The sequence below is a fragment of the Macaca thibetana genome, chromosome 2 (genome assembly GCF_024542745.1).
Source record: "Macaca thibetana thibetana isolate TM-01 chromosome 2, ASM2454274v1, whole genome shotgun sequence".
In the NCBI taxonomy this organism is placed as follows: domain Eukaryota; kingdom Metazoa; phylum Chordata; class Mammalia; order Primates; family Cercopithecidae; genus Macaca; species Macaca thibetana.
In genome coordinates, this window is record NC_065579.1 from 33,217,637 (window position 1) to 33,237,860 (window position 20,224).

At 37.1% G+C, this 20,224-nt stretch overlaps 2 protein-coding genes across 2 annotated transcripts in view; one reads left to right on the forward strand and one right to left on the reverse strand.

Annotated features, from left to right (window-relative positions):
* The window catches only part of COL6A5 (collagen type VI alpha 5 chain), a 125,737-nt gene extending 108,958 nt beyond the window's left edge, over positions 1 to 16,779 (forward strand). The window contains exons 38-41 of the mRNA XM_050777722.1: positions 708 to 1,394; positions 2,783 to 2,879; positions 3,588 to 3,832; positions 15,969 to 16,779. Of these exons, the coding sequence (XP_050633679.1) occupies positions 708 to 1,394; positions 2,783 to 2,879; positions 3,588 to 3,832; positions 15,969 to 15,994 (1,055 nt within the window). The 3' untranslated portion in view covers positions 15,995 to 16,779. The remainder of the gene's footprint in view (positions 1 to 707; positions 1,395 to 2,782; positions 2,880 to 3,587; positions 3,833 to 15,968) is intronic.
* The window catches only part of LOC126947030 (60S ribosomal protein L7a-like), a 428,366-nt gene that overhangs the window by 322,127 nt on the left and 86,015 nt on the right, over positions 1 to 20,224 (reverse strand). The window lies entirely within an intron of this gene.

Sequence of the window (20,224 nt, forward strand, 5' to 3'; positions counted from 1 at the left end):
TCTTCAAAGAGAAAGTCTTGCTTGAAAATAAATAAATAAATAAATAAATGTCAGCTGAACTAATCAGTGTGCTTAGTAATATAGTTGACTTACATCATGGTGCAAACTCCTTACCTTAAAGTGGGCTGATGAACTGTTTGCAGGCACTTTGAGTACCAGCTTCTTAGAGTATGTCATATCTCACACAGCATTTAGATTCCAAAGTCAGCACTTGTTTATACTTGCTCTCACGACATTGCTGTATGATATATATTTTTAATACATATATAAAGGTTTTTGTGCTTGTGCCACCAATAAGTGTAACTTTAGTATCTATACTTTCTCTTGAGGTCATTATATATAATTAAATTTCATGCAAATGTGTACTCCAAATTTTTTAGCCACGTGGAGTACATTAAAAATGAATGTTTCTCATCTTGCATATTAAAATCGCTGGAGGATAAATCAATCCTTTCACAAAGATCTGAGATAGGATAGCAAATGAGTTTTTTCTTATGTGACAATATGTGTCAAATGGTAATGGCTCTGCATGTGCTATGTGGGTACAGATTTGGAGGGTGCATCTGGGAACAAGCAATGTGATTATTGATGTCTGCCATGAGTATGGAAATGAAGCATGGTAATACCCTTATGCTGTGTATTTGCCATCTATGACTAGGAGCTCCAAACTTATCTTTCATTAAAAAGAATGACTTATTCTGTTGCAGGACATGAAAATTATGGCAGAAAAGAAGAACCAGATCATACTAATGAACCTGGAGATGTCTCTCTTCAAGAATATTACATGGATGTGGCTTTCCTTATAGATGCTTCCCAAAGAGTAGGAAGTGATGAGTTTAAGGAAGTAAAAGCTTTTATAACCTCAGTGCTTGATTACTTTCACATCGCCCCTGATCCACTGACCTCCACCTTAGGAGACAGGGTTGCTGTCCTGAGCTACTCTCCCCCAGGCTATATGCCTAACACTGAAGATTGCCCTGTCTACCTGGAATTTGATTTGGTTACTTATAACAGTATACACCAAATGAAACATCATCTCCAAGACTCTCAACAGCTCAATGGAGATGTTTTTATTGGCCATGCCTTGCAGTGGACAATTGACAATGTCTTTGTAGGAACCCCCAATCTAAGGAAAAACAAAGTTATCTTTGTAGTATCTGCTGGCGAAACCAACCAGTTAGACAAAGATGTCTTAAGGAATGTGTCTCTGAGAGTTAAGTGTCAAGGCTACTCCATATTTGTGTTTTCCTTTGGCCCTAAACACAATGACAAAGAATTGGAAGAATTAGCCAGCCACCCTCTGGATCATCACTTGGTCCAACTTGGCCGAACCCACAAGCCAGATTGGAACTATATCATCAAGTTTGTCAAGCCATTTGTCCATTTAATCAGACGTAAGTCATTAATTCTCTGATTGTTTTTGCGATAGATTTAATGTTTCTGTGTACAGTCCATCAGCAGACTTAGTAAAATGATCCTCACTTCAGTTAAGGGTGGTAGAGTATAAGTGAGTAGGAGGCAGTAAAAAATCTCAGAGAAAATTCCCAGATTTTTTGACCATGAGCCTTGCTGCTGCACTGCCAAAGTTTTAGCCAGGAAATCCTCAAATGGATGAAAAGTGCCCTTTAGCCCTAACCTGTGAGTGTTTACTATGTGTCAGGTTCTGTAAACTGATTGGGTCATTTAATCTTCAGTGCAGTCCTCAGAGGAAGGTATTTATAACCCCATTTTGTAAGTGAAAAAACTGAGATTCAGAAATGTTAAATAAACTGCTTAAAATCTCACAAGTAATAATTAGTAAATTCTAGACTCGACCCCTCACATTCTGACCCCAGGGCTGTGCTCTTGTCTCGTAAATCATACTTTAATTACTAAACCCTTAGCAAGGTGTACTGCTGTAATAAATAATACCGCAGTGACACTGCCCTCCACCTACTCCAAGGACTTCTATTTTGTCTTGTCATTATAAATTAACCTTAGTTCTGACTTGAATTCTTATGAACCATAGGGACAAATCTCCTCTGAAGCCTCTATTCCAGACAGCTGGCAGGGATTTTTAAGGGTGTCTTTACACAGTGGGGCTTTGAGGGTGGCTGCCCCAGCCTCTGCCCATGTGTTGTGACTTTAGACAAGCATATAGCAGCACATCCAAAACCTTGTAACATCAAACAAATCGTAGCCTGTGCTGGGAATTAGGAATGTGGCAGAGGTTACATTGAATGGTCTCTGCAGCTGCTGCAAGTTTACTAGAGAATCACAAGGATGCGGGTTTTCTGGAATGCATAAAGCCCCAGGGCTTACATAGTTCTCAGGAATCTTGGAATTTAGCGGTTATATTTAGTAGCAAGTAAAAATGTGGCTTCTCCCAACCCCAAGATAAATAGGGCAGACAATTTCAATAGCTAATAGAGTCTTCTCCCAGAACTTAAAGTGTATTTTCAAAAAATAAAACATAAATAATTTTTTTAAAAAATGAGTCTTCTAGAAAGATCTTCCTTTTATAGGGAGAGAAACAAATGATAGGAAGAATTTAGAGATGTCCTTAAATTATATCACAAGTTTGTGATAGAGCATTGGAATTCTTTATTCAATGACTGGCTGTATCCTCTTGACTCTGCCAAGAACAAACAATTTCCATGTTAGAGTGTGCCTATTTTGCCAAGTCTGTTATAAAAGTTGTTCTTGAAAACACTGCCAACCACATGAAAAGATGAACTGACTTTGGGTGAGATAATAATGTAGATGGGTAAAATGTAGACTAACCAGCCCACTCTCTCTCCAGGTGCCATCAACAAATATCCCACCAAAGATATGAAAGCCACATGTGTTAACATCACCTCTCCCAACCCAGAGAACGGTGGCACAGAAAACACTGTATTGTGAGTTGAGAAATTCCAAGTTTGCATCATACCACAACTGGAAACAGTCCTTAAGAAAACTGTGAAATGAACAGCATTTTAGTTTTCAAGATCCAAGTGTGTGTGTGTGTGTGTGTGTGTGTGTGTGTGTGTTTTAAATGCTACTTGTTTGTGATGATAGCACAGGTCTGAAATTAATCACAGATAGAACAGGACTTATATTTGAAAGAACTATGTTTCCATTTCTGTTTGTTTTACCAAAAATGCCTCCTATTAGTACCTTATCAGTAACTAGATAACGTAACTCTAATATTGGTTACTGCCAAAACAGAAAACTTATATCAAAGATTCCATGTAACAATTTTAGAGCAGAATAAAAACATAAAAAACAAAACACGACATTTGGCGATTTAGAAAACAAAACACATATGAGGATTGGCAGGAAAGATTCTTTCAAGTTTGATTTTACAAAGTACAACCCTAAGTACTCAATAAAAATTTAATGATAGAAATTATATTGGTTTGGAATTCTAAACTGCAGAGACAAATGTCTAATTTCCCTTCAGAATATTAGAAAATTGCACAAGTCAAATTTCATTCGTGAACTGCACTTGGACTATTCCAATCACATACATAAAATGGGTTCCTCTTATATTATCTGGTATTCACATTTAATCTTTCAGGGGACTTGGCTAACTAATTTTTTATCTCTCTTCTCTATTACTTCAGACTTATTCCTGGGATATATGAAATAAAGACAGAAAATGGTGAGCTGTTTGATGAATTTGATTCCCAGGTGCAACATTTCCTTGTATTAGGGAACAATCATAGTAATGGTTCTGGGACAGCTACTGATTTGATGCAGAAGTTATACCTGCTCTTTTCAACTGAGAAATTGGCAACGAAAGACAAGGAAAAAGCACATTTAGAAGAAATTTCAGCTCTAGTGGTTGATAAACAGCAAGAAAAAGAAGGTAATCTTGAGTACCATAGAGTTGAAGACCCTCAAGTACCTTTGTTTGGATTTTCCCCTGGTGGAAGATGAGCAGTTAGAATTCACTAGGAGAGGCAGAGATGACAGGATGAGGATAAAAGAGGGGCTTATCATCTAAGGATCCAAGGGAGATAAAACTTCAGAAAGGCAAAAAATAGTCTTGGTTGACATATTCAGAATTACAAGCAGGTATAAATGCTTGGTGTGGAGTCAGGAAATTGGGAAGTGGGAGGGACAAGAACAAGGACAGCAGATCCCAAGTAAGCAGGAGCAGCCCTGCATCTTTGTCCAAGATTGGGGTGAAGGGGAACTGTGCAAGGAGCCTCCAGAGTTTTAATCCTCGATATCTGCTCTCTCCTTTAGCAACTAGAGCTTTTGTGGTTTGAGATGGAGGCCCCTAGCTGAGCCTCAGCCTCAGTGGGACATGGAGAGGACAAGGCCACCATGGTTCTGAGATCTGTGTGGAGACTGTGGGCAGCTTTATAGGCTGGGTGGGGAAATGGACCTACAGCTAAAAGCAAAATAGGAGATGGACAGCAGGAAGCTATTGGCTCTACGGCAGTGATTCACAGTCCTTTCTGTGTCCCAGAGTCATGTGGGAAATGACTTTAAAATAAATATTCCTGGGTATCTACTAAAGCTGAAACTATGTATATCCAATGACCCAGCAATTTTACTTCATTGTATATACCCAGTAGAAATATACATATTAACCAAAAATCATGTAGTAAAATGTTTATAAAAGCAGAATAAAAAAATAAATTTTGGATATTTATATAATAAAATCCCATAGAGGGACATGTATGTATACTTCAAAATATATATACACACACACACACACACATTTATAAATATAGATATAGTTAAAGCTCTAGATATATATATACACACACACACATACATAAACATATGTATAGTTTTAGATATGGGTATAATTGTAGGTATATCTATATGTAGAGAGAACAAAATCAGCAAAATGATGGAAAATAAGAGAAGTGAATATAGAGAAAATAGGAAAAATACAGACACACAGAGAGAGAAGATAGATATAATAAAAATTAAATATAAGTATATTGAAATATCTGGTTCTCATCAAAATGGAATAAGTTCATTTTTGTTTCAAAATGGAATAAGCCCATATCACTTATCTTTTCCACTGATTACAACTGAAAATTCTGGATGAAATACAAAAAGCAACTACCTGAGGACTCTGAAAAGTAAGCAAAAGCACGTATATTGTGAAGGGGCATGAGTTTCTCATTTTCTTTTCTCTTTTCTTTTGAGGCTTTATGCTGAGGGCAAGTCCAAGTACAGGAACTGTGTGGCAGTGAAGTAGATGGCTGAACCTCCTTAGAAACCCCATCTTTTTGGCCAGAAGAACTAGGAAAAAAGAGGCCCTCTGCATTAAAAACGTCCTACTTTTTTTCCCCTTTTCTCTCATGGGTTTGCCTTGAAGGCAGGCATCAGTTGGCAGCTAAGTGGAAAGCTAGACACTTAAAATTAAAGAGAAACCCTTTCTTTCTTGCTGAAGGCTGAAAGAGTGAGGGTTGTGATCAACTCAGTATACCACTGGAGGCTATTTGAGTAAACAGCAAACTGTTCTCATAAATGCAGAATGTTGTCAAACTGACCCACTGCATATGCCACCCAGAAGGAATGCTGAGGGCAGTCATGCCCCAAAAGCAAGTGTTTCTGTAATTAGGTACATCTGAAGCCTGTTAGTAATGATATGAACCTGCGATCAATTAAGCAGCTGTCCCATCATTACCTCTTCCTCTCTGCTCTTGCTACTCAATAAATACAAAGGGCAGTGGAAGCTCAGGGACTGACTTTGCTCACTAGAAGCAGGGAGCTCTCTTCTTCTCTTGTTCCCCTTCCTTTAAAAGTTTCTTTTGTCTTAAGTTTTCATTTCTACGTTTGTCCCTTTGTTCAGTCTCATAATTATGGTCTCAAGCAGTAACAGTAGGAACTTGTAATGACGGTCTCAAGTAGTAACAGCAGTAACTGTCGTAGTGATGGTCTCAAGTAGTTCTGGCCAGAGAAACTGGAAAAGAAGACCTCGTGGGCCAGCATGTGTGGGTAACCTTAGAGAGAAGAGAGCTGAACAAAGGAACACTCTACTTGTAGTTAGGGGACCTATATAAGTCTCAGGCTCTTCCCTAAACTGTACATAGATAAGAAAGACCCAGAAAGGATAGCAAAGGCCCTAGAAACTAAACTGTGACTGTTACTCACAGATAATCAGACAGCACTTGCATGCTGAACCTGAGATGATTGCCTGCTAAAACAAAAATATTCTACAGAGAATCATAACAGTACTTAGAGTCTAAACAACATAATATTCAAAATGTTCAGGATACAATCCAAAATTATGCAACATACAGAGAACCAGGAGATGTGAACAATTCTTAAAAAAAAAAAAAAAAGACAACCAACAAATGCCAACCTCAAGGTGACTCTAATGTTGCAATGATCAAAGACATTAAAGTAGCTATTATAAGTATGCTCTATGAGGTAAAGGTAAATAACTTTAAATGAATGGAAAGATAGACATTTTCAAGCAGAGAAATAGAGATCACAAAAAAGAACCCAAAGGAAATTTTAGAAGTAAAAAATACAATATCTAAAATTTTAAAACATTCACTGGATGAGCTTAATAGCAGAGTGATGATGAGAGAAGAAAGAGTCAGTGAAGGCTGAGTGCAGTGGCTCGCACCTGTAATTCTGGCACTTTGGGAAGCTGAGGTGGGCAGATCACTTGAGCCCAGGAGTTTAAGACCAGCCTGGGCAACATGGTGAGACCCCATCTCAACAACAGCAGCAAATTAGTCAGATGTGGTGTCCTGCACTTGTACATAGTCCCAGCTACTCAGGTGGCTGAGGTGGAATAATTGCTTGAGCCCCAAAGGTCAAGGCTGTAGTGAGCTATGATCATGCTGCTGCACCCCAGTCTAGGCAACAGAGTAAGACCATGTCTCAAAAAAAAAAAAAAAAAAAAAAAAAAGAAAGAAAAGAAAAGAAAAAGAAAAGTCAATGAACTTGAAGAAAGATTAATTATAGAGTTATACAAACTGAAGAGAGAAAAGATTGAGAAAAAGGCAAACTGAACCTTGGAGACTTGTTGAGTATCAGAATGTCTAACATTTGTTTCACTAGAATTCCATAAGGGAAGTAGAAATATTCATGCCAAAAAAAATATTTTAGGAAACAATGACCAAAAATTCCCCCAAATTGGTGAATTACCCCTAAATTGTTAAAAGATATAAATTTACAGATTTTAACAGCTAAAAAAAAACAACAACAACAATTCAGACACATCATAATCAAACTGCTGAAAACCAAGGATAAAGAAAAAAATATTGAAGCAGCTAAGGAAAAACTATGATACAAAATAAGGGAACAACCCAAATGACTGTCGATTTCTCATCAGAAACCACGGAGGCTAGAAGACAGTGGAACAACTTCTTTTTTTTTTTTTTTCTTTAATGTACTGAAAGAAAAGAACTATGGACACAGAATTTTATATCCAGTAAATATATCCCTCTCCCTCTGGAATAAAGACAAAATAAAGGTATTCTCAGATGAAGGAAAATTAAGAGAACTTGTCACCAGCAGACCTGTTCTAAAGGAGAAATATGTGACAGCCAGGGAGTTGGAGTGAGGTCAAATGACCGGTGACCCAGTGGGCAGGAGACATACTGGGCAGGTGAAATTAAGGAAGGGACACAAATGAGAAATCAAGTGGGTGGTTGAAAGGGAGGAAAGCTGAGTAAGAGAAAGTGGTGAGAACCAGACACAGATTGCCCATGTGAATAGCTGTACTGTCTGTGAGATAATTTCATACCCATGGTTTCATTGGATTCCCTTAAAAACCCTTTGTAGGAGACAGGAATTAATATCCCTAGTATGCAGATGGAGAAACTGAGACTCAAAGAGGTTTAGTGCCTTGCTAGTGACTCTGTTTTGGTAACTTCTGATTCAGGATGCTTTACAAACATCTGGAGGAAGGAATAAGGGGTAGATCAGAAACAGAAACAGTGGGTTGAAGAGAAGGTGTATTAGTTTGCCTGGACTGCCGTAACAAAGACCATAGACTGGGTGGCTTAAATAACATTGATTTATTTTCTCATGGTTGTGGAGGCTGGAAGACCAAGATCAGGGTGCCAGCCTATAAAGTTCCTGATGAGGGCTCTCTTCCTGGCTTGCAAATAGCTGCCTCCTCTCCTTGTCCTCACATGATAGAAAGAGGATCTTGGTGTCACTTTCTCTTTTTATAAGGGTAACGATTCTGTAAAATCAGGGCTTCACCCTTACGACCTCATTTAACCTTAAATGCCTCCTTAAGGGCCCTGTCTTCAATACAGTCACATGGGGTTAGGGCTTCACTATATAAATTTGTGGGCAAGAGACACATTTCAGTTTATAGCAGGGGATATAATTAAAAATTACTCACAGGAAAGAACCCTGTAAAATGGTGGTTCCCAAACTTGTCTGTACATTAGAATCACCTAGTTATTTTTTTAAAAGTCCAAAGTCTTGCCCACACCCCATATCAATTAAGTTACATTAGAGGTAAGACACAGGCATCAGTTATTTGTTTTGTTTTGTTTTGTTTTTTGAAGCTCTCAGGTGATTTCAATGTGCATTCAAGTTTGCAAAACACTGCTATAAATCCTGGTTGAATCATTCCTGTTAGACAGCTTTACATATCTCAAGGTGATTTGCTGCTGAAAATAGTAAGGTTGGTAGAATCAAAAGGATTATCATCAAGTGTGCATCTTTGTTGTTTGTTATTATTCTTCATTATTTTCTCCAAAAGTTTTCTGCATTTTTCTATTGTAATGATATGTTATACATCTAGAAATAGATGATGTCTTTAATTCTTTTTCTTTCAGATCTCTAGCCAACAGCTTGGGTTAGTTATACTTGGCCAGTCCTGCTCCGTGAAGTCAATCTGAGCCTCTTCAGAAAATATCAGCTTGACTTTTTCTTGCACTCCTGAAAGCTTAGTGACTGGAAATCACTGAGTTGTACTTTATCTTTTTGCAGATAAGGAAATGGAAGCTACAGACATCTGAAGCATCTTACCTAAGAATTCACAGTAATTAATCCAATACTTTCATCATAGTGATTCATACTCTATGTTTATAGAAAATAAGTTTACCTTAAAGTTAGGCCATGAAACAGAAATAATAAAATCTATCTCTGAGTTGTTGAAAAGTTGAAGATGATGCATATAAAGCTCAAAGTACACACTATCCCTGGAATATAATCAACTAGTATTATCCCTATTTGAATTATCTAAGTTTGATCATCTATTTGACAATTAAAAATATAAATCCATTGTATAGAATTATCACTTTATGTTATTTTATTCATCTTTTGTTTTCCTAAAGAGATTGAACTTTCCTTTTCACCTGTCCATTTGTTTGATATTTTCATTATATATTTCTACTTAAAGGACAGATTTTCTGTTTGCTCATTATAAAGTACATTTTCAACAATTTGATGTAGATATTTTTAAGTGGAACTGTATCTTTTTTTCTTTATGCCAAACCCAAGGCTTGTTTCTTAGTCTTTATTTTTCCAGTATCAACTGTAGTGTTTCTCAAAGTTTATTCCCTGGACTAGCCACATCACCATCATCTGGGAACTCATTAGAAATGCAGATTCTTGAATTGTATCCCAGACCTACCAAATCAGAAATTCTGGAGGTGGAGCCTCCAGAGTTTGAGAACCACTGACCTAGTGTTATAAATATCAAGTCTAAATCAGACTTCTTTAATAGGGATCCTTTCATTGGATATTAATAGGTATTTGGGAAAAAAATAATTTCTCTAGAAATCACTGATAAGTAGATATGGGTTTTTCTGCAGGACTTTTTATTGTCTTTAATGGAATATTAAATTATATTAATATTCTGAGAAAACAGCTATAATCAAACCAATTTGGACACAGAATCTTTTAACGCATTTTATAGGGCTAGTATTTTGTAGTAAACACTTCAGGAAACAGGAGTTGAAAGAGTGAATCCTGGAGCCAGCTGTAAATTTGAATCCTATTTCTGCAATTACTGGTCATGTGATCTTGGGCATGTCACATTGCCTCTCTGAGCTTCCGTTTCCTCATCTGCAAAATGGGGATAATAATATAACCTATGTCATTGGCTAATGTAAGCAGTAAATGAATATGAAGTACTTCAAACAGCTCTTAGCATAGAGTAAAAGCTTAATAAATGTTAGCTACTATTTAAAATTGTGATCATGTTGATGATGACAGTGATGATAACAAATGATATCAGAGCTAGTGGTTATGGTGAAAAGAACACCAGATTGGGAATGAGGAGACTCCAGTGCTAGTTTTAGTTCTGTCACTAACTGGTTTTATGATCTTGAGCAGTTACCTGATTGCTCTGGTCCTAAACTTTCTTCTCAGTGTAATGAAAATCTTAGACAAGGCCAGTGTTTTTTATACTGGGGTATACATACTGGGTGACACACAAAGATTTTCCAGTGCGTGGATTTCAAAGGCTAGCCTTAAAGGGCTCCATCTACCTGAGAATGTACTTGTGTCTGAGGAATCACAGAAGGGCATCTTTTTCTGCATCCCCTTTTAAAAACATCCCCCACTTCACACACACTAAACAGCACATCTCTTGGCCATTCTGAATCTAACTGTGGTGCTTTGCTCTAGATGTAAAACCCCTCTAGGGAGGTATTTGGGGTGGGGTGGAGTGGGGATTGTTAAACTAGGAGTCATTTAAAAATATTCTGTCTGTAGTCTTTCTTTAATCAAAGCACCATAAACCCAGGTAAGGCTTCAAATCTTTTCCATCCTGTACATAATTCTGTTAAGGAAGAAGTGTGTTGCTAGAAATGGAGTATTTGAACTCATGTTAGAATGTTTTGAATTCCGGTGTATCATGGAGTGAGGGTGATAGCAATGATGATAAATTTCATTTTGTAATCTGGCCCCTCCCATTTCCCAACTATTGTCAAAGGGTGTATCTCTCCTGACTGGGATTTCCATGAGAACAAACAGTGAGTGTATTGGAGATAGACTGATGAAGAATGCTATGGCCTGAATGTTTGTGTCCCCCCAAAGTTCATATGTTGATATCCTAACCCCTAAGATCATGGTATTAGGAGTTAGGACATTTGTGATTAAGTCGTGGGGGTGGATCCCTTATGGAGGGATCAGTGTCCTTATAATAAAGGAGACAAAGGGACTCCTCTTCCCTTCTACCATGTGAAAATTTAGTGAGAAGGCACCACGTTTGAACCAGAAAGCAGGTCCTTCACTAGATGCTGAATGGGCCAGTGCATTGATCATAAGCTTCCCAACCTCCAGAACTGAGAGAAATAGATTTGTCTTGTTTATAAGTCACCCAGTTTATGGTAGTTTGTCATAGCATCCTAAATAGACTAAAACAGAGAGCAAGCATTCTTTTGTCAGGCAAAAAACAAAAAAAAACAAAAACAAACAACAACAAAAAACAAAAGCCACAAAACAGAAAACAAAACAAAAACCCACTATGGCAAGAGCTATCAACCTATCTTGGGATAGAATCATAGTAAGATATCATCACAGGAACCCCCAATACCATAATTATTTCAACTGAGAGATGAGATTAGACTCTTTCAAAGGCAGAGCGTGTGTGGATTGGCTTTTACAATAAAGACCATTTCTTCCAATTAGGCTACATGGGGAACATTTCTCATAAAGTGAATGAACTAAATTGAAGTTTCAAAATTCTGAAGTAAAAACATACAGAAAAGATGATTAAAATATTTTATCAAAAAATATACTAATAATATAAGTGTCAAGTGTGCTTAATTTAGCAATATTAAACTTTTGCAAACATTTTAGTTTTTCAAGATAAATACAGTGCCTCTCCGTAAAAGAGTAACGGGTATAATTAATAGCCGTTTGATAAATTTGGTAAAGCACTTTTTAAAAAATATTTCTTAGAAATTAGAAAATGTCATCTAAATGACTAGATAACTGATTCTTTTGTAAAACTTTTTGAAAGATTACTGGGTGATTTTTGGGATATGATTCAGAAAGAAGTCAAATAGTTGCTTGACATTGCTCTGATAAAACTCCTTCAAGATCCATTGATATAAATAATATTTATCAGTGCTTAAATATATAACAATAGATATTAATAATTCTATCAATTCTGATATTAAATCTTGCCTTACTCTAGCAAAAACAGTAATAAGTAAAAATAACAGGGAAAAACTATCCATTTCATTAATAAATGTATTTTGAGCAAAAATGTTTACTTTTTGTCTTAATAGAATTACCAAAATTTAAATATATATATTGTTTTGATAAATTCTAATGATAATTCATCTTTAAAAAGTGTTAATACATAGAAGCTTATCGTCATAGAAAATAAGAACATACACTTAAATATATATATTTTTACAGAGAATTATGATTAGGCAAACAAAATATTTTAAAGCATATAAACATATTAGAGTTAGAATGAAATTCTATGGGGAAAGTGGAAGGGAAATACAAATTTAAGGAGAGAAATGAACACTATAAACTATCTGACATTTAAACATGAGCATGTTTGCATATATTTTTGGTAAATAATGGTAGACTCTGTTGGATAAGTTAAGAGAGAAATGTTGAGATTTTATTTTTAAATGTCAGTTTTTATAATATGTCACAACGTACATCTTTTTCAACCACTTAAACTCATAATGGAAAAAAATAGACATTTAAAATGTTCAAGGCAAGAAGTAGATGTTTTGTTTTCCTTTGAGGTGTGGCTGTAAGCAAAATTTTTTAAGACAACTAGGCTGGAGCCTCTCTAAGATTCTGTTTTAGACCAGATTCCCCTGAAGCCAACCCAGAGTTGGGAATTTCTGTGCATGTGAGTTATTGAGGGAGTTCTCACAGGAGAACCAGTAAGGAAGGAAGCAAGACAGGGAAGGAGTGGAAGGCAAATAAGGGTGTCATCTCAGGCGAAGTCCCATAGAGGGCAGCTTAAGCCTGATCCTTCAAGGAAACGCAGGCATCTAAGTTAGGCTGCAGAGATGTTCTGAGCTGAGGCAAGAGAGTTAGGCTTCCTTTTTTTTTTTTTTTTTTTTTTTTTTTTTTTTTTTTTTTTTTTTAATCCTTTAAGTTCTGGGATACATGTGCAGAATGTGCAGGTTTTTTACATAGGTATACATGTGCCATGGTGGTTTGCTGCACCCATCAACCCGTCATCTACATTAGGTATTTCTCCTAATGCTATCACTCCCGTTGCCCCCCATCCCTCGACAGGCCCCAGTGTGTGATGTTCCCCTCTCTGTGTCCATGTGTTCTCATTGTTCAACTCCTACTTATGAGTGGGAACATGTAGTGTTTGGTTTTCTGTTCCTGTGTTAGTTTGCTGAGAATGATGGTTTCCAGCTTCATCCATGTCCCTGCAAAGGACATGAACTCATTGTTTTTTGTGGCTGCATATTATTCCCTGGTGTATATGTACCATATTTTCTTTATCCAGTCTATCATTGATGGGCATTTGGGTTGGTTCCAAGTCTTTGCTATTGTGAATAGCGCTGCAATAAATATACGTGTGCATGCGTCTTTATAGTAAAATGATTTATAAATCTTTGGGTATATACCCAGTAATGGGATTGCTGGGTCAAATGGTATTTCTGGTTCTAGATCCTTGAGGAATCGCCATACTGTCTTCCACAGTGGTTGAAACTAATTTATACTCCCATCAACAATGTAAAAGCGTACCTATTTCTCCACATCCTCTCCAGCATCTGTTGTTTACTTTTTAATGATCGTCATTCTAACTGGCGTAAGATGGTATCTCATTGTGGTTTTTATTTGCATTCCTCTAGTGACCACTGATGATGAGCCTTTTTTCATTTGTTTGTTGGCTACATAAATGTCTTCTTTTGAGAAGTGTCTCTTCATATCCTTTGCCTACTTTTTAATGGGGTTGTTTTCTTTTAATTGTAAATTTGTTTAAGTTCCTCATAGATTCTAGATATTAGCCCTTCGTTAGATGGATAGATTGCAAAATTTTTCTCCCGTTCTGTAGGTTGCCTGTCCACTCTGATGATAGTTTCTTTTGCTGTGCAGAAGCTCTTTAGTTTAATTAGATCCCCCCATTTGTCAGTTTTGGCTTTTGTTGCCATTGCTTTTGGTGTTTTAGTCGTGAAGTCTTTTCCCATGCCTATGTCCTGAATGGTATTGCCTGGGTTTTCTCCTAGAGTTTTTCTGGGTTTAGGTCTTACGTTTAAATCTTTAATCCATTTGGAGTTAATTTTTGTATAAGGTGTAAGGAAAGGATCCAGTTTCAGTTTTCTGCATATGGCTAGCCAGTTTTCCAACACCATTTAATGAATAGGAGATCCTTTCCCCATTGCTTGTTTTTGTCAGGTTTGTCAAAGATCAGATGATTGTAGATGTGTGGCATTATTTCTGAGGCCTCTGTTCTGTTCCATTGTTCAATATATCTGTTTTGGTACTAATACTATGCTGTTTTGGTTACTGTAGACTTGTAATATAGTTTGAAGTCAGGTATCATGATGCTTCCAGCTTTGTTCTTTTTGCTTAGGTTTGTCTTGGCTATATGGGCTCTTTTTTGTTTCATATGAAATTTAAAGTAGTTTTTTTCTAATTCTGTGAAGAAAGTCAATGGTAGCTTGATGGGGATAGCATTGAATCTATAAATTACTTTGGTCAGTATGGCCATTTTCACAATATTGATTATGAAATACCTGAGCATGCAATGTTTTTCCATTTGTTTGTCTTCTCTCTTATTTCCTTGAGCCGTGGTTTGTAGTTCTCCTTGAAGAGGTCCTTCACATACACTTGTAAGTTGTATTCTTAGGTATCTTTTTCTCTTTGTAGCAATTGCGAATGTGAGTTCACTCATGATTTGGCTCTCTGCTTGCCTATTGTTGGTGTAAAGGAATGCTTGTGATTTTTTGCACATTGATTTTGTATCAATGTGCAAGAGACTTTGCTGAAGTTGCTTATCAGTTCACTAAGGTTGAAATGAAGGAAAAAATGTTAAGGGCAGCCAGAGAGAAAGGTTGGGTTACCCACAAAGGGAAGCCCATCAGACTAACAGCAGATCTGTCTGCAGAAACCCTACAAGCCGGAAGAGAGTGGGGGCCAATATTCAACATTCTTAAAGAAAAGAATTTTCAACCCAGAATGCCATATCTAGCCAACTAAGCTTTACAAGTGAAGGAGAAATAAAATTCTTAACAGACAAGAAAATGCTGAGAGATTTTGTCACCACCAGGCCTGCCTTACAAGAAGAGCTCCTGAAAGAAGCACTAAATATGGAAAGAAAAAACCAGTACCAGCCACTGCAAAAAACATAACAAATTGTAAAGACCATCAACGCTATGAAGAAGCTGTGTCAACTAATGGGCAAAATAACCAGCTAACATCATAATACCAGAATCAAATTCACATATAACAATATTAACCTTAAATGTAAGTGGGCTAAATGCCCCAGTTAAAAGACACAGACTGGCAAATTGGATAAAGAGAAAGTTGGACTTTCTTACTTCCTCCCAGGTTATTGATTGGTCAAGAGCTGCTGTCAAGAGGAATGTAAACTCCAGGTACTCATGGTGCATGTGGTTAAAACAGGTCCAGTAGCTAACAGCAGCCCTCGAAGAATAGTAGGTGCTGATGTTGGAAGCAAAAGCTCATATGGCAATGGTTGGGGAGGGAGGCCAAGAAGGGGAAGACAGAAAATGAAGGAATATTGTCCTAGAAATTAATGTTAAAAAAAGAAAGATTAGAAGGATTCTGGACAGAACCTCGATATTGTCTGTTGCATACCCCTTCAAGCACCTACTTAATACCAACCACTATATTTGCTAAGCATGGAATGTCAAATCATTAATGTACCAGCATTCTTCCAGGAAGAATTATGTCTATGATTCTCCTTATATATTGTTCATTTATTTCTATTATCACATCACCCTGAGCTGGACTTCTATTTTGACCATTGAAAATGACAAAAATATTGTGTTTGTTTTATATGTGGCATATAAAGGAGCAGGCCCTGGAGGAACATTTTGAACAAATATAATGACATTAAAAGCAGTGAATATTTTTATATTTTGCAGATGGTGAAGACACAAGGTCATCATAGGAGAAAAGAAGATAGCTCCACTGACATGTATAATCCCATGTGGTTCTAACCAGAATGTATAATCATCTATTAGAGGCAGTGGTAAATGACAGGGACTTTTCACAAAAACAATTGGCTAATAGCATGCTAAATTTGTTCTCCATCCCAAATCTGAGGAGAAGCATTTTCTGAGTGAAGACATCAGTAAGAAGACCTGACAAACCCGGAGTGATTTCATTTCTCCTGAGAACTGGGGAAACCTACCTATAAGAGTTAACTTTTCTTTGAAAGCTCTGCACAGTTCAGGCATCGATTTTGATGATGTATCTGTCTGAAAAAGATTGTCATTATTTTCCTTACATCTATATCTCAGATTGGACTCCCCTAAAAGCATTTAGAATTGGAATTTCCTAGGAATATCTTCTACTCATCTTAAAACTGGAAAGCCACGCCCATGTCGTTGGTTCTGGGATGAACCTAACATTTCATCTAGCAGTGATTGTCCTCTAAAACCCACCTGTCAGGATACTATCACCCATAGTTAATGTTTGCTCTTCACAAGGACATTAACAAAAGAATGGAACTGGTGAAATAGAAAAAAGTGATAAGAGGCTAATTTTATGAACCTCTATTTTGTGCTATAATCTTTTGTTTATATTTTAGAATGCTTTGCTTTGTGTATACTGAATCTTTGCAGCAAAAGAATTATGGAAAAGCACAGATACTCTATGTGTACCAGAGATGTTCTTGGGAATTATAATGTAGCAAGAGATAATTGCTAAAATAAAAACAAGTCTGACTTGGAAGTTTGTTCTGATCATTATTATTTAACTACAGTCTAATTCAACCCTAATAGAACACCAGTAGAAGACTAAATATATTTGGAACATTTACATAAAATGTAAAATTAGCTAACAGTGAATTAGTTTTAAAAATCATTCAATTTGGCTAAGGCAACAAGTAATTACCAAGTCAATGAGCATCTATTATATTAAAAAATGAAATGACCGTGTTAATGGGATAATACCATAGGCTATTTTGTACTTTTCCTTGACCTTACTGATGTTATTTGTATAATTGTCCTTGACTTTACTGATGTTATTTGTATAATTTAAAAATAATCCAATTAATTCTAAGTTGCTGAGATTTTTATAGTTACCATTTATTGCTCTCTGAGAAGTTCCAGATTCAACTCTACTCATTTAGTAAAGTTTCGTTTTCCCCTAAGAACTCTGATATGTGTAGGGGTGTGTGTGTGTGTGTGTGTGTGTGTGTGCGCGCGTGTGTGTGTGTAAACATACGCATGAAAAATACATCAGATACCTAAATCTGAAAATGACGTGATTATCAAGAATGTGAAGCCACAGGAACTCACCCTCTGCTGATGGGATTGTAAATTGTTTAAACAGCACTGTAGCAATATTTAGTTAGATGGATGATATGCATATCCTAAAACCCAGCAAACCCACTACTAGATCTCTACAGCTATGTGTAAGAAGCTCTCACATATATATGCCAGGAACCAAATACAAACATGTTCGCTGCAGCACTGTGTGTTTTAGAGAGGAGCTGAAGCCAACATGAATGTCCTAATGTGGTCTACTCATACAATAGCATATGATACAGCAGCTAAATTGATAAACTGGAGCTGTATCTGCAAACAGACAAATTTCAGAGATAATATTGAACCAGAAAGAGTTGCAGAAGGATACATTATGACATCATTTATACAACATTTTAAAACCTGGGAAGCAATACCACATAATGTTTATGGCTACTGACAACTGGAGTGAAAACGCAAAGGCATATGTGGGGATGACAAACACCAGATTCAAGACAATGGTTATCTTTCAGTGGTAAGAGGTAAAGTGGGGGTCCAATTATCATCATAATGTTTTATTTCTTAAACTGGGTGATGGAAAAGATGTACTTTCCTTATGAAATATGTATATTCTTTATACATATTTCAATGCCTGACATTCCATAATTTAAAAGAGTAAATTAAGTAATAAAACTGCAAAATTCAAGTAAATCCTTGTGCTACATCCAGGACTATGTTAGGAATTGAGAGGGATTTTTTTTTTAATTAGATAACTCCACTTGACCTTGAGGAGTTTGCACTAAGTCAAGGTCATTAGAGTTAGGTAACCTTCTGAGATAATGGTTCTTCTTAAACATTGACCATCTGGGAAACTTGTCCCCTTCACTGATATGCCACATAATGTTGATCAATATATGAAATTAATTTTATATCTGGTCATTTGAGGAGGCATAGAGCACAGCACAATTTGATGCACATAAGAGCCAAGATGGGTGATACTAAGTGGCATTGTTTCCTTGGAGGAGCAATTACACTGTAAATACAGGGAGCTTTAAAATAAATTTTGGGCATTCAAGCAAAAAATATAATACCTGAATGTGTGCTGTGGGCACAAAATGTCAACAACCAACATCAGAGAATGACCATAGGTTAATAAAAATACAGTGCATGAATTCAGAGTCAGGCTGCTAAGTACAGCCAGTAATTGCTTTGGAAATCAAAGAAGGAAAAAAAAATCACCTGGGATTTAAATAATTGAAGAAGACTTCAAAGAATAAATGGGATTCACACCAGGTCTCCACTTAAAGGCTCACAATGCTTTCCTTCCAGTTTCTTCATAATAACAATGAAAAATCCTGTCATGCCTTAGAAGGAGTTTCTATAGGTCAGTTTCTAATCTGACCTTTGCTCGCCTTTCCAGCCCAATCTGTTCTCACTGCAAGGAACCTCTTCCACTCTCTACCTCCTATTTATTCTTCCAGGCTGGCTCTCACCTGCTTAGGAACACCTTCCATACAGGGGGGTTGGGATTACCTAGTACCTGGATATTCTCCTAGTACCCGGATCTCTCCCTCTGGGCCCTTATTAGGGAGAGTTATAATGACCCATTCACTTGTCAATATCCTCAAGAGGCATTGAAGTGAGCTTCTCCATCTTGTTTATCGCTGTGCTCCCAGTACCCGGGATGGTGCCTGGCACTTAAAAGGCATGCAATAAAGATTTGATGAATGAGTGAACGAACTCGCCTTGAAGGATAAATATGGTTTGGTTTGATGGCAATGAGGGGAACTGGTATGAGCAATGATGAGAAAACAAAAGCTAGAAAGAGCTGTGTGTCTGTGCACTAAGGCAAGTGGAGAAATTGGCTTGTATGGAGGCCAGTGTGATTGGAAATTTGAGACCACAGCACGTATGGTGAGGGGCTGAAGTGCCTTTTTTAAAAAGCCTTTAAAAGTAGCAAATTAATAAAAAAAATCTTAGAACCATTCCGCAGCATCCAGTTTGAATATGGGATGATCTATAAGCAGAAGAGCATGCCTTCAAAAAGGAGCCATGGTATGTGCATTAAGCACCCATTTTTCCGAGTTCTATGCAGAAATGACCCATGGTCAACCCACTGCAGCCTTACGTGACATGAGAAAATGTGCTGTAGAACAGCTGGTCAGAATTACAGATGACTAAGAATCCTGTGATAGCTCTGGAAAACTGCAGTTGACATTTCAAACCTAATTTCTAGATCTTTTATCTGAGTGTAAGCAGTGAGGGTGAAAATTTGAATAAGCATAGTTGAAAGTTTGTGCAGCTCCAGTCAGCCTCCCTAAATTGGAACCCTTTGCCATCTTTCTAGAGTAACCTGTCTGTACTTCCAGAACACCTCTCCCACTGCAAGATTACCAGAGATCCAGCCCCAGAACCCCGAGATTTTCTTTTGACCAAATTTCTTCTCTAGATGTGCATTATCCACCTTGAAACCCCTAGACTCTCTCCACTGCTGAAATGGAGTCAAGGAGTGATAGGAGAGGAGGATAGAGAGCTTAGCCCAAGCCAGCCTCAGAGGGCCTTGTGCACCAGGCTGAAGAGTTTAGATTCTATTTTGGAGGTAATGGGCTGCCCCTGAAGACAGAGAAGAGACATGGTTAGACATTTATTGTGGCTCACACTGGCTGCTGAAAGAAGAGGGAACTGGAAGGAAGAAAAACTAGTCACAGGGTAACCAGTTATCTGGGCAAGAATGGATAATGGTGCTCAGGATGGAAATTAGTTGACATATGAGGGAAATACTTAAAAGATAAAAGTAGTGGGATATGATCATTGATGGGTTTGGACAGAAGATAAGGGAGTGGAGAAGACTGGGTGTCTAGACCAGTGGTTCTCAAACTTGAGTGTGTATCAGAATCCCCTGAGGGCTAATTAAAATATATATTATTAGG